The sequence below is a fragment of the Ruditapes philippinarum genome, unplaced genomic scaffold (genome assembly GCF_026571515.1).
Source record: "Ruditapes philippinarum isolate M1 unplaced genomic scaffold, ASM2657151v2 ctg194_1_1_1_1, whole genome shotgun sequence".
Classification (NCBI taxonomy): Eukaryota; Metazoa; Mollusca; class Bivalvia; order Venerida; family Veneridae; genus Ruditapes; species Ruditapes philippinarum.
In genome coordinates, this window is record NW_026853964.1 from 180,958 (window position 1) to 197,338 (window position 16,381).

At 31.7% G+C, this 16,381-nt stretch overlaps 1 protein-coding gene across 2 annotated transcripts in view; it reads right to left on the minus strand.

The window, feature by feature from the left end:
• The window catches only part of LOC132738523 (3-oxoacyl-[acyl-carrier-protein] reductase FabG-like), a 104,870-nt gene that overhangs the window by 79,299 nt on the left and 9,190 nt on the right, over window positions 1-16,381 (minus strand). The window contains exons 8-9 of one of the 2 annotated variants that reach the window (XM_060726024.1): window positions 13,407-13,479; window positions 12,183-12,520 (exon numbers count right to left, since the gene is read on the minus strand). The exons of the other annotated variant lie outside the window; for it this stretch is intronic. Coding sequence (XP_060582007.1) covers window positions 12,341-12,520; window positions 13,407-13,479 — 253 coding nt within the window. The 3' untranslated portion in view covers window positions 12,183-12,340. Of the gene's footprint in view, window positions 1-12,182; window positions 12,521-13,406; window positions 13,480-16,381 lie in introns of those variants that run through there. 2 annotated transcript variants of the gene reach the window in all.

Sequence of the window (16,381 nt, forward strand, 5' to 3'; positions counted from 1 at the left end):
GCTTGTTAGAAACTGCAATTGTACAGCGCGCAGTAATTTATGCGTAAGCACGCGCTGTTTGGCGCTACATTGTGACGTCATGTAAACAACTCTTTAAACGTCTGTACAGCGTTAATTACTGAATTAAAGATATTGGTGTTCGGATTGATTTTCTTAGTTAGACCATTTTCTTTCATGCTAGATAGTTTTCAAAACAAAATTCAAGAAAAAGTTGTTTTGTATTTATCAGATTTTTCAAACAAAACGGCGAAAGAAGTCCCATAAAATAAATATGAGTTTTGACTCCGCCCACTTTCATATTTAAATTTCATATTTATTTTTAAAAAATATGAAATATATTTGACTGATATAGCACCATATTTCATGGGTAAAATTAAATAAATTGTAATATTCAGTGTTAGAATATGACATTCCTGCTACACAGTGTAATAATTATGACTTATTACTTTCCTTTATTTCAGAATATCAGCTATAATAAATCTACAGGGACAATGAGGACAATCACAAATGTTCGACTTTTCCCTTCTATCTCCTGATGAATGTTCTGAATAACAAAGATGTTACAGTTCTTAAATAATTCAATATTATGATTTCGCACCTGATAACCTGGCTGTAAAGGGACATACCTCGAATATCATTACTTGCCAATACATTGAATAATATTCTGGTTCGTGGTTTAATGGAAGCATAAAAGAAAACTTTTGCATCACACAGTTACCTTGTACCTGTTTTGTACAAAACAAAATTGCATCGGAAAAGAAAATTACATCAAGACCACTGTCAAATATTTCAGTACTCCTTCAAAAAACTTTTGTCTATTAAAGAAGTCTTATTGAAATTATTGAATTTAATTAGTTATACATGTATAAATATGTTTCTGCAATTTTAGAATGATATTATATTACAAGAATTGTTAAATAATTTATTATAAAAGGCCCATAATACTTCAGAATTGCTATCAGCTTTATTTCTCCAAAACTTTTTTATTTCAATTATCTTGTTACAGTTTTCAAAAAAAACCTCATGTGCCATATACATAAACTATCTTTTGCTGTTTTTGCTATATTGGCAATTTGTACAATTATAGTGAAGTAATATTTTGTATGGAAGTCAAAATACTACCTTGTTTACATTTTACTACTTTTACAAGACATCATTGCATGTTCAGTGCTATTTTTTCACCTTTTTTAACAAAAATGTTACCATCTTATTTAACAAAATATAATTTCAAACATTTTTCTAGCGTTATATGTATTACAAATGTAGTTTTGTAAGCAGTTTTTAAAGTGTGTATAATATTTAACAGATTTGTTTTTAGAGATTTCGCTTTTATATTTAGTATTTCAGTTTTCTGAACAAACGTACACAAGTAACAGTTTTTTATTTTGGTGATACACGGCAATACACGTAAATATGTATATGACGATACATTATAATGCATAATGATTCTGACAGATTATATTGCCCGTGTCACTAGATGATGGTTATATAACAAACCATATTTTATACACGGCCATATAACATGTCATAAGTCTTTATAACCAAATTATGATAATGTTGTCCATTTAATGGTAATTTGCATTTGCTGAGTATATTCTTAGTTATAAAGATTTTGAATTTGTAACGATTGTTTGCATGAATAACCCGAGCTGCAAGGTGAATATCATATTGCTGACATCCGTTTATGTACGGCTATATAACATAAAACGAATATTTTAATAAATATATAAAAGAGCAAACTTCCTTCATTACAAAAAAGGAAATAAAAGAAAAATCATAAATTGACAGCAGAGGTGTATATAGTATATATAAATGTCACGATTATCTAATGAAAAGTAACGTTTCAAGCCTGTAGTATTATTAAATTAAACTGTATATATGAGTTACCATTGATTTATTTTTAGGTAGTGTATGTTTTATCATATTTGTAAATAATCAATGTTCAGAATGATATCAGTTTAACGCTTCATGCCTCATAGATAATGACTTTTATAGAAAATTGTACAATTTGTAGGTAAATATGATAACAATGTTGGCAGACTTTTTAATGACAATACATGGTGCACTTCACAACAAAAGCATTCACTGAACTTCAAATTGCACATTCATTCAGAAATGTTCATAATATTTTTAATGGATAGATTTTATACAAATAGCATGCTTTTCAAGCAGCATATCTCCAGATTGGTGAACATTTTGAAATTTAATTATAAGTGAACTATTTTAAGGTGAACAAAGAAAGTAATGTTAACGTGCAAAAAAATGACGCTTACAATCCAAGTAAATTAGCAAAAAGAAGCAAAAACATGAAACAATAATCCTTCCTGCTTTAGTAACACAGTAAAAGTATGGTGACTTATTCTGTAAATTAAGTCATTAATCAGAAAGAAAACCTGTAGTTTATAAATTTAATGCTGAATCTTAAAACTTTTCTTAAAATCTTATTACAGTTTTCTTAATTTTAATGTTCTTGAAATATGTTAGCTTATCTTAGGCATGCAGCTTTAAAGAACTCAATGTTACTGATATAGATATGCTTATAACATGTATTTCTGTTAATATCTGTTTAAAATGTTAAATAAATGCTTTTGTTTCGTTTTTTGTATTTCTAAAAAGCATTTAAGACACACGCCTCGAGATGATTTTATAAAAATGTGTCCCCTATTTTCATCTGGAACGTAACACTAAATGCTTTTTAAATACACTGCATTAAATATTTTTAAAAACCTCATTGGTAGATACAATTAAATGAGAAAGAGTGCAGTATCCAGTTATGGTAATTCTACCCATCATAATTGTTTATGCTCCCCGAAGGCTGAGCATATAGTTGCCGCTTTGTTTGTCCGTCCGTCCGTCCATCCGCTTTTCTTGTTCCGGACCTTACTCTAAAACAACAAGAGGTATCAACATGACACTTTGTATGTAGATAGATCTTATTTGGAAGATGACCACTGAAAAAGAACATTGACTTTACCTTGCCTAATTTTTTAGTTCTGTCCTTTGTTCTGTTTTCACTTTGAACTTTGTCCGGGACATGTCTTTGAAACAAGAATATGTATCAACAAGAAACTAAGTCGGTATATAGATGTCATTTGTTACAAGTGCCTTGCAAAGAATAGTGACTCTGTCTAGCCTAACTTTGGAATCTTTGCACTTTGAACTTTGTCTGGGACATAACTCTGAAACTACAAAAGGTATATTTTTTTGTGGTCAAAACCTTTCCGGGGAGCATCACCTGGTCCAAGCGGCTTTTGTTAGTTATTGTTCAATTGTCTGTATTTAAAGTTTTTTCTTTGTATAACACAAAATGTTTTTGCGGTATAAATCGGTGAAAACATCGTATTCAGGAGGAGTATATTGCACAATAATGATAATTTATCTTTTTTATTTTTTTATATTTTTTTTAGTTATTGTACAAAACGTACTTTGAAATTTGTAATGCTTTACAATTTTGTTATACGTATTTCATGTTTTATTGTTGTACTGTTTCTCCTTTGCTTAATTCATTAAAACTTTAGAGTTATTAATTTGAAATTATTGAATGATTATGCAGTCGACAAGAATGACAGCTGAAATATAACATCTTTATTTTTTATGGATGAATATCTCTCATACTAGTAAAACAGAGAAAAATGGAATCCTTAAAGAACGCCCAAAGTGTCAAAATTGAAAAGTGTAAAGCTCTTTCAGATTGATTGGAATGTCAATGCGTCAGCTTGTTTTTTAAATTTTAAAAAATTATTGGAAGAAATTTTGTTATTACTGCCTTTTGTAAATTTTTGCCTAAATTACTTGCTTTTTAATGGTTTATATTCAGTTTCACTGATTTTTACGTGTTTTCTTTCAGATTATCATTCAAATGATGACATCACGATATCATTATTATTTTGTTCTGTCCACATTCAGAAATAGCTTGACAACAGTTGCAGTAACTATTTAGATGATAATTTTATGAGAAAAAACTATATATATACCCATGTATAGGGCGGAATCTAGGAATCGCACTGTCCGTCCGATAATCGTGTCCGCACTTCATCTCTAAAACTGCTGGGGAATTACAGTGAAACTTCACAGGATTGTTCATCACTATGCCTAGTTGTGCATAGTATCCTTATATTCCGCTTGATTTTTTTGGCACAGTTTTGGCCCCTTATTGGTCACTTTTTGAATAAAATAAGCTTGTCTGTGCTTCAGCTCTAAAACCGCTGAGGGGATTTCAGTGAAACGTCACAGGATTGTTTGTCACCATGCCTAGTTGTGCGTAGTATCTTGACTTTTTAGTAAATTAATTTTGTCAAAATCCACTTGAGAAATTTCAGTGAATATTTATAAAATTTAGTGACAGCATTCAATGTTTAAATAAAAATTACTAACCTTTAAGTTATGATTATTCTTAATTAGATATTTATGTTTTAAGAATGATAAATTATTATCCTCCTAATTTCATAAATGGACTTGTCAAGCTACCTTTTGGACATGTCAATATTGAGTTGTTGTTTTTTATAAATGAAACTATGTGTCATTTTCCCCTTATCGCTGCGGGTTCGAATCCCACCATGGACTATGTATTCTTCATGTAAGGATGCTATCCAGCTGGCTTACAGAACGTTGGTGGTCTTATTTTTTATTTCTCAATGAACATAATCTCATTGAAGTAGCTTTGTAAAATAGAGAAAATAAGAATCTCTAAAGAAAGCCCAACTCGGCAAAATTAAAAATGTTGCAGGCTCGGTTTGATTGAGCCTGTTCATGGACGGTACTGTCAAGTGCAAACTACCGTCCACGCTCCCTAGCACCGGCTTAAGCAGAATTCAACATTTAAAATGAACTGGTAAAATTTAGAATTTTGAAACATCCGCAGATGTGTTCATATGGCGGTTATCATGGAACCTTCAATGTGACACGACCATGAAAAGCGGCATATGGTCCCCAAGTAAAAAATGCGTGTGCCCTAAATGAGAAAACAATGGGCGGAACTAAATAAAATGGAATTTGGAAAGGGGATCTGAGGTTATGAAGCCTGCATATCACAGATATAACGTCAAAAGACAAATTTAAAAGCAGGCCTCATATCCTAAGGGTGATTCAACAGTATTCAAGTGAGAAATACTGGAACCAACCAACAGGAAAGATGCCGAATAGATAGAACTAAAATACCACAAGCACAACAATAATGTCGTGATGATACTTTATCTTACATTTCGTTTTGCTAAGGTAATGGTATCTACTTAACATACGTTTGACTATTATTTATTCAATCAATTATAAAACTACATGGATTGAAGTAAAAGTTACATCTTGACTTTCGTTTCGCTAAGATTATTATTTATTTGATATCCATGTCAGTAGAATTCCTGCATTTTTACTTTTCTATAGCTCATTTGTCAAATGAATGTTCGACAAAATCTTATCTAGCATATTAATTATTCTACAGTTAACATAATAATTACTTGTATTCATTTCCTATAGAAGAGTCATACTTAATCTCTAATGTTCGTGTACGTGTGTTTATATTTTTTTTATATATATTCTCATGTTGCTGTTTTTATAAGAAATCAATTTATGTGGTGCATATTGTAAATATGCTATGCTCTCCGTGTAGGGGAAATAAAATTATTTATCTATCTATCTACTCAGGAATTTGTTTGTGTCTGGAATAATGCATGGAGGGGCACTTTGATGTCTTACATCACAATAAAAGCTCGCATTATTACATCACAGTGTTGATGCGATGCAAAACCTTACACAAAAAAATGTTCGTTATCCAACAGTATAGAGCCTGGTCAGACTACAGAGATGTGCAAGCTGGCCTGGCTCTGTACTGGTAGCCAAGTCTTATCACTTTTTTTAATACAAGACAACTGTAGTTGTAAGATAAATATATCTTGTCATTCTTGTTTTATATACAATGTAACTATTAGATATTAATTCAATAGAGAGATATTGTGTTAATATTTGTGTTATAATTATTATAAAGAGGATATTAGTTTGATTTGCATGTTAGATCGAATATATTTTATTGAGTGGACATTTGATGCAATATTTTATCGAAAGGTGTAGCTCACGAGTGAAAAAGATTTCAAAATTACATGCAAAACAAACACATTTTTATTAATTTCATGCTTCTTTAGTGATTTTAGGTCATTTTTGCTTGTTTTGCCGCGTAACGTCATTTGTTGTTCTTCATGACGTCATCACATCTTGACTTCACCAAACCAATGTTGAAATTTAGTTCTGTAAAAGTTCTTGAATTTTGTTACATTTATAACACACTGTATTTAGTTATTTACCCGCTTCTCGAAAAGAAGCAAAGTTTACATACGACAGAACTTATTCCTGTTGATAATACCCTTATGAAATATAATTTTCATTCGCATTTAAATAAAGTCCAGCTACAGGTAAAATTATCAAATATAATTTCACTGTGAAAATCATCAAATATAATTATACTGTGAAAATTTTCAAGTATAATTTCACTTTCGTTGCAAAGCATATAATAAACTGTATGTACTAGACTAAGCAATGAGGATATGTTATTATCATATTTCTTTGTTTAATTATTAAAGTTCAATGCTTATAAAAAATATTGTTTTCTATATATTTTATGATAATAAAATTATGTAACTAGAATCAGCTTATTTTTATCATTAACACAGTCATGAACTTACTATGATGGCCTTGATGTTAAAACGACTGCACTGTACTCAGTTATTGTGGGTTTGAGCTTAGCTGGGAGAAATTGATATTTTATGACACCAGTTCTTGGTAGTTCAGAAAAGTGACTTAATTTAGACAATAATGATTTCATTTATTTTACAATTTTCTTAGCACGAAGCTTAAATAAAATACTTTCTAGTAATTCATTAGTTTAGAAAAAATGTTATGATTATGAATATTCAATAAGGGAGATGTTTAATGGATACTAAGAGATGTTTAATGGATACTAAAAGAACTTGTGTACAACGACAACAATCAATCCTGCCATCACGAAAGTGATCATATGACCTCGTGATAGCCAATTGCATGTTGCAGCTACTGTGTAGCAGGAAACACAAAAATCATTAATTGGCAAAATGCGTTTTTGTTATTCAAGGGCCATAACTCGGCCAAACATCATTCAATTGATAAACCCGTGTAACATGCACAAGTACTTGAACTACTTATCAATCATGTAAAGTTTCATTGAACTTGCATTAGTGGTAAAGGAGGAAAAGTCCGGACATTTTTAAAAAATAAAAATCATTAAAGGTCCATGACTTTGAGAAGAATCATTAAAATAAAAAATGCCAATGAAATGCACAACTAGACTTGATACATATCATTCCTGTAATGTTTGGATGACATTGCTCCACTAGTCCTTATGGTGTAGTCCAGACAAATTTTGTTACAGACGGATAGATGACGGAGAAGTGATCCCTTTATGGTGCCACTAATCTGTAGCAGCGACACAAAATAACAAAATCAGAATCAATATTTCCATTTTATTAGGCAAATATGAATATGCTTTCGTCAAAAATACTTAGTGCACATGTCTTTTTGGCTCAGTAGTTAAAATAGTATTTCTATTACTATACCACGAGACCGTCGATATTTGACTACTAATTGACGGTCTCTCTCCATTGACGGTCTTCGACGGTCTTTAGACTATATACAATCATGCGTAAACTAACACATTTTTAAAGATTTTAAATTTAAAAAAGCGAGATTATACTACTACTTATAGTAATATAGGGGGAGTTCATGTAACATAAAATCTTAGACCTTAAACAAGAAAATAAAAAAATAACAAAAAAGAAAAGGGAAAAGAAAAAAGAGAGAAAAATCATGGTTTTGCTTATTGACTGGCTTAATTCAATTAATAATTATATATAATCCATTAAATTCATGTATAATCACGAGACCGTTGATTTGTATAGTAACCTACTAATCAACTGTCTACTACAATCGACAGCCTTGTAGACATTAAATTATACCATGAGACCGTCGATATCTATAAACTACAAATCGACGGTCTCTCTCCCCATTGACGGTCTTCGACGGTCTTTAGAATACAATTATACAAATGTGCATAAACTCACAAATCTATGTATGTATTTTTTGAAATTATACTACTGCTACTATGCTACTAAGTACAACTACTAATAATAATATAAATAAAAATATCAGATATTGATATTTATTCATAAATTTAATAGCAATATTATATTCCAATATATTTTATTGTCTTAAAAAATAAAAAAATGGCATGTTAATTATATTTTATCTTTTTCATTTTTGGCCGGGTTGCACTGGTGCAAATCCGGGTTATAATATGGTGAATGTCGGGGCGGGCGGGCAGGCGGGCGGGCGGGCGAGCGGGGAAAATATTTTCGTAACAGTTTTCTCAGCAACTACTTATCACAGCCTCTTGATATTTGGCATACAGCATAGACACATGGTCCCATACCGTGGGATTTAATTTCAGGTCTGCAGCTCATCCACTTCCAGTTTATCCACTTAGTTAAATTAGTGAGACTTTTCGACATTAATGGTCAATGGTAGGAAATTTTCGTAACAGTTTTCTCAGCAACTACTTATCACAGCCTCTTTATATTTGGCATAAAGCACTGACACATGGTCCCATACCGTGGGATTTGATTTCAGGTGTGTCGCTCATCCACTTCCTGTTTATCCACTTAGTTAAATTAGTTAGATTTTTCGACATTAATGGTCAATGGTAGGAAATTTTCGTAACAGTTTTCGCAGCAACTACTTATCACAGCCTCTTGATATTTGGCATACAGCATAGACACATGGTCCCATACCGTGGGATTTTATTTCAGGTCTTTCGCTCATCCACTTCCAGTTTATCCACTTAGTTAAATTAGTTAAATTTTTCAATATTAATGGTCAATGGTAGGAAATTTTCGTAACATTTTTCTCAGCAACTACTTATCAAAGCCTCTTTATATTTGGCATACAGCATTGACACATGGTCCCATACTGTGGGATTTGATTTCAGGTCTGCAGCTCATCCACTTCCTGTTTATCCACTTAGTTAAATTAGTGAGATTTTTCGACATTAATGGTCAATGGTAGGAAATTTTCGTAACAGTTTTCTCAGCAACTACTTATCACAGCCTCTTTATATTTGGCATAAAGCATTGACACATGGTCCCATACCGTTGGATTTGATTTCAGGTCTTTCGCTCATCCGCTTCCTGTTTATCCACTTAGTTAAATTAGTTAAATTTTTCAATATCAATGGTCAATGGTAGGACATTTTCGTAACAGTTTTCTCAGCAACTACTTATCAAAGCCTCATCATATTTGGCATACAGCATTGACACATGGTCCCATACTGTGGGATTTGATTTCAGGTCTTTCGCTCATCCACTTCCTGTTCACATTAATGGTCAATGGTAGGAAATTTTCGTAACATTTTTCTCAGAAACTACTAATCACAGCCTCTTGATATTTTGCATACAGCATTGACACATGGTCCCATACCGTTGGATTCGATTTTAGGCATGTAGCTTATCCACTTCCTGTTTACCCACTGAATTAAATTTTCGACATTAATGGGTCAATGGTAAATTTTTTTCGTAACATCACAGCCTCATGATATTTGGTGTACAAATGCAACCCGGCCTTTTCTGTCTTTGACCCATTTTTAAATAGCATAATAGCATTTTTATATTTCAATGTATTTCATTGTTAATTTGTTTATCTACTTTGCTGCATAACAATATTCTATTTCCAAATATTTTTTTTTATATTTTCCCCTTTTTATCTATTCATTTCATTAATTCAAGAAAAATGTTATGATTATGAATATATAATAATGGAGATGTTTTAATTACTAGATACTAAAAGAACTTGTGTACAACGACAACAATCAATCCTGTCATCAGGAAAGTGATCACATGACCTCGTGAAAGCCAATTGCATGTTGCAGCTACTGTGTAGCAGGAAACACAAACATCTTTAATGGGCAAAATGCGTTTTTGTTATTCAAGGGCCATAACTCGGCCAAACATCATTTAATTGATAAACCCGTGTAACATGCACAAGTACTTGAACTACTTATCAATCATGTAAAGTTTCATTGAACTTGCATTAGTGGTAAAGGAGGAGTAGTCCGGACAATTTTTAAAAAGTATTAAAGGTCCATAACTTTTAGAAGAATCATTGAATTAAAAAATGCCAATGAAATGCACAACTAGACTTGATACATATCATTCTTGTAATGTTTGGATGACATTGCACCACTAGTCCTTGTGGAGTAGTCCAGACAAATTTTGTTACAGACGGATAGACGACGGAGAAGTGATCCCTTTATGGTGCCACTTCCCTGTAGAAGCGACACAAAATAACAAAATCAGAATCAATATATCCATTTGATCAGGCAAATATGAATATGCTTTCGTCAAAAATTACTTAGTGCACATGTCTGTTTGGCTGAGTAGTTAAAAATATCACTTCTACTTGTGAAATATGTTATATGCTGAGCATAGTGATTACAGTGCCTGCCGCCCAAACCAAGAATTGTAGATTAAAGCTCTTCTAGCAAGTCACCTTTTTCCTGATAATAATGACACCAGTTTTGGATTGTTCCAGGACTCTCAAATCACAAACTGTAGGTTAAAAGCTCTACTAGCAAATCACAATGTTTCCATATAATAATGATACCAGATTCGGTTAGTTCCAGGACTCTCAAATCAAGAACTGTAGTTTAAAGCTCTTCTAGCAATATCACCATTTTTTCTGATAATAATGATAATCAGGCATACAAAATTTGCTGCAACGTCTTAGAACTGTTTTTTTTTATTCTTTCTTATAAGAAGTTGTATTGCGCAATATTTTTGGAAGTAATTATTATATAGAATTTCCAAGTACTCGAGTGCACACATTGTTTTGGCAATTAACTATTTGACTCTGTATCATAGCTTACACTTTGTGTTACACACTTTTATTTTATTTATGTACTATTCCATTATTCTGTAGCATCATTGACTTAATGTTATGCTATGTTACGTTAGGTTAGGTTAAGGCCAATGAGACAAATACAAAAATACAGTTTAATATAATTGTTTACCCTCCAGCAAGGATTTACGTTTGAAAATAATCCCTGACAAAATACGTACAGAAAACGTTTTAAATTCATAAATATAGTTGAAATAGATATAAAATCAGTTTATTATGTCAAAAAAAACGAAAAATATTAAACAATGTGATAAATACTTAAAAATCATATAGATTCTTAAGAGAAATAATGAATAAAAATACTTTTGCACATGTGTTATTTCTTGTCTGTTCGTCGTTACTTTATCGATATATTAACTCTATTGACAATATACATTGTCAAAAGTGGTCAATATTGTCTACCTTTCAAGGTTATAGTCTCAAGAAATAGCACATGTGCAAAATTAATTTGTTTCATAATTTCTAGTTAGAATTTATATGTTTTTTAAGTATTTATCACATTGTTTAATAATTTTCTATATATTTTGACATAATAAATTGATTTTATATCTATTTCAACTGAATTTATTAATTTAAAACGTTTTCTGTATACGTATTTTGTTACCGGAGAGTAAACGATTATATTAAACTTGATATAATTTGTATTTTTCTAATAGGCCTAAACCTAACCTAACAATAAAGCCAATGATCTATACAATAATGGAATAGTACATAAATAAAATAAAAGTGTGTTACACAAAGTGTAAGCTTTGATACAGAGTCGAAAATACCAAGTTGCCAAAACAATGTGTGCACTTGGTTACTTGGAAATTCTATATAATAATTACTTCCGAAAATTTTAACTTCTTATAAGGAAGGATAAAACACAGAACTAAGACGTTGCCGTCAATTTTACAATCTATCTTTTATTGCCTGGTTATATTTCCTTTTTGAAAATCGTATTTGCGCACATGCACATCAACAATCAAATATTGTGATGGCGGCGTCGCAAAATGGTTTACACGTCGGATTTGAAATCTTGTAATCTAAGCATGACTGGCCGCGCGGGTTCAAACCCCGTCAGGGACAAACCCCTTTCAGGGACAGACGTTCTCTCCTTTGAGCAAAATTACTCCATCAATAAGTCTTAAAAAAATTCACTTTACATTTAATAATTGTTACAAAATGATTGTGTATATTGTCCACCTAATTCGTATCAAATGAGAATAAAAGCAACACATTTTTTAAGAATTTTATTCTCTCCTGTTCGTATAAAACAGATAAACAGAAAAGGGTTGACACAAGCAGGGGCATACATGAAAGTACATCTGAATACATTTTCATCAGTTCTTTTCGTACAATTGTTTTTCAATACATATGATTTTATGAACACTGACTATTTTTTCACAGAGGTAGCCACCCCGACAGATACACAATGTCTCCCACCATCTAGGTATAGAATCTGACCAGTTATAAAACTTGACGCCTGTGACGCAAGAAAAGCTACTGATTCGGCACAATCACTTGGCTGACCAACACGACCTAACGGATGGGCGGATTTCTGTTTTTCTAGAAACTGAAGACAGGAGAACACATATTGCATAATATGTCATTGTTATTAAAGTATGCTTTTTATGCCCCCACAGAGTGGGAGCATATAGCGTTGCACTTGTCCGTCCGAGCGTCCGTCCGTACGTCCCGAAATCTTGTGAACGCAACTCCTCTTAAACCGGATGGCAGATTTTGCTTAAACTTCCAGGGATGAACAACTTTAATGTGTAGATGGTAGTAAAAGAAGGAATTTTTGCTGCGACCAAATTTAACAGAATTATGGCCCTTTGTTGATTTTTTCACTATATACTATGTAGAAATTTTGTGAGCGCAACTCCTCTTAAACCGGATGGCAGATCTTGCTTAAACTTCCAGGGATGAGCAACCTTAATGTGTAGATGGTAGTAAAGGAAGGAATTTTTGCTGCGACTAAATTTAACAGAATTATGGCCCTTTGTTGATTTTTAGTTTTCAACTTGTTGCACATGTAGTCCAAAAAATATTTGACCTAGAGTCATAAGATTGACAGAACAGTGGCGTGTGGGGGCATCCGTGTCACATTGCTAGTTATTATCATATATCATATTGTTTATAATAAATGGATGTTTTTATCTTATGTCTTTGAAATTTGCATTTTGTTCATAAGGATTTGATAAAGATCTAGGTCGCATGCTGGGTGTTAACTACGGTGGCAAAGAGGTAACATGTGTGTGTTTTTATTTATCTCGTGCGCACGAGATACTATGTCGTGGCCACTAGTTGCTAAGTCGTGCAAACCAGATAATTAGGTCGTGCTAACTGACACACAACGAAATACTATGTCTTGGCTATGAATTAAGTCGTGAGCATGAGTTACTAAGTCGTTGCCACCGTAAAAAAGGATTTTTTTTAAATGTTATATAAATTTTTACCTTTTGATATAATTCCTCGTCTTGGTATGGTCCCCATGGTCTCCGCGCACTATTACTTACAATGGTACCAGGGCTGGTGAAAATATAATATTCTAGTAAATGACTCGACAAACAATTAGTTTTACCTATAGACAATTTAAAGTTAAATTATGAAATTAATCTAAAGTATCTAAAATATCGACTCCAGCAGAAATTTTAAAAGAGACGATACGGTATTTAGTGCAAAATGCAAAATCAAGAACTATTTTGAATTAAAGATAATATTCCTCAGTGACTTGGAAGAAATGTTATTTAAACAATTCACAATCATAAACCATGCATGTATCCAGTTATAAAAATAGATGATTTGTAACAGGAGGATAATCAAGTTTTTTCTATAAAGTATAGGCTTTATTTTCATCGAGTGGTATGAAATATGATAATTTTCATACCACGAGTTGGAAAAAATCCCGTTTATATAGGGAAAAAAATAAATTTGCTGTTTATTATATACTATTTTGGCTTTTTGACATTACGATTAGCAAGATTTCCCCTTTAAAAGACACCAGTGAAAATATTAGACAGGACTGATTTTAAGAAAATATGAATGCTAGAGGCATTTTATAGTACAAGTAATATATAGAGTGTTTAAACCGAGTATGCTGAAGACGATGAGGGTGGATACCAAGAAAATAAAATTGACCTTGACCTCAAAAGGTCAATTCAAAATGGCCGCTTAAAAATACTAAAATAGGTCATTAAAACTATGATACAATATGATGCAATTAATTATTCTTGTCAAAATCAAATGATTATTCAATATGATCAGATTTTAATGAGATTGGCCACCAAATATAGCGATTATAAGCCTAATGGCTCAATTAACAGTATATTCAGTACTGTTTTAAATGTACTAGCGCGCTAAGGTATATATAACTAAGATTGAAAAAAAAAACTTTTAATGTTTTCTTAACTTGACTTATATTTAACAATAAACTTAGTTTATAAATATTACCAAAAAATAAATATTTCTAAATAACATATTAATATTTCGTAATTATGAAATAATATTTCGTAATAACGACTTAATATTTCGTAATTACGAAATAATATTTCGTAATAATGAATCAATATTTCGTAATTAAGATTTAATATTTCGTTAATACGAAATAATATTTCTAATTGGGAATTATTATCTCGTAAAAACGAATTCAATTCAGGGAGAAAATGTGGAAAATGTCATTTCAAGTGTTCCGTAATTTTCAACATTATTTGTAGCTATGATATTTTTTAAGTTGTTGATTTTGTTTTCATATATTTTGCACTTATTATGGTATTTATGGTTTAAAATCAATATTTGAAAATTATTTTGAAATGTCAAAAAATGTCATTTCAATGCCATAAACACAACACAAACCGAGACATAAAGTGTTTTAGAATAAATACTGCGCCACGTAACTGCGGAAGTAACGATGCCGTTTACATTTTTAGCACATATGACTTTCACTAACATAAGTTTTATAGTTTTTTTTTTATTTTATGCTTTTCAGTGGATTACTGATTTATACGTGAAAATTATATTTGATAATTTCACAGTGAAAATTATAAAAATTTATTACATGTTTTGCAGTAGATTACTGAATTATAACGGTTAATTATATTCTGATAATTTCACAGTAATGATTACCAAATATAATTTCACAGTAGCCGAACTATATTTGGCGTAAAAATAAAATATTTATCATTAATGAATGTTTTTTCAGCGGAAATGTAGTCAATCATAATAAAAAATGTACGTGATAACTGTAGTTCATAAATATTTACGAACGTTGTGCTGAAAAACATTTAAAATCTAAAAATAATCATGGAATTATATTTTGCTTCAACATTGTGACGTCATTATTACTTTTCAATGACGAAACTACTTTCTCATGTGGTACCATGGCAGCTCTCGAAAATTTTGGAATTCAATCACGGTTTTGAGAAAAATCTACAAGAAGATTATCACATCATTTGATATACATTTGAATTCCGGGTACCCTCCAATAAATTTCCATATTTTAAAGTAACAGCAAAGTTATCTATAAGAATATTACTTGTAAAAAATAGAGTAATATTTTCTTTGACCATATATAAAAGTCACGTGGGTTGGCTACATAGTAGAGGTGTTAAAATATAATTGTAATACACCCTTTGTTAGCCATTGAAATAGTATTTTTTATGTATAAAGGATTTTCAAAAATAGTTATTATTCAGAGCGGGCGCTATGGTGCAGTGGTAACACTGTCTGCCTACAAATCAAGGGGTCGTGAGTTCGATCCCCCGCTACTCCACTGAACGAATAAATGACTAAAAGACTGACAAAACCAGGACATAGACACATAATGACGGCAACGATAGAAACAAGAGGAGACCTTAACGGAACAGGAAACAAGTACCGAAAGTACAAGACCGAAGACGACGACAGATTACAGAAGGAAGAACGGAGACAAGAACTGACAACAAGCGAACAGAGACGAGAACCGATAACAGATAATTAGAGACAGTGACTAATAACAGAAGAACTGACAACAAGCTAACAGAGACGAGAACCGATAACAGAATATTAGAGACAGAGCAAAAGAAATGACGAGGATTAATAATATACAAATAGAGACGAGAATTGATGACAGAATAACATAGACGAGGACTGCTAACAGAATAACATAGACGAAAATTGATGACAGGATAACATAGACGAGAATTGATAACAGAATAACATAGACGAGGACTGCTAACAGAATAACATAGACGAGACTTGATGAAAGAATAACATAGACGAGAACTGCTAACAGAATAACATAGACGAGAACTGATGACAGAATAACATAGACGAGGACTGCTAACAGAATAACATAGACGAGAATTGATGACAGAATAACATAGACGAGAATTGATGACAGAATAACATAGACGAGAATTGATGACAGAATAACATAGACGAGAATTGATGACAG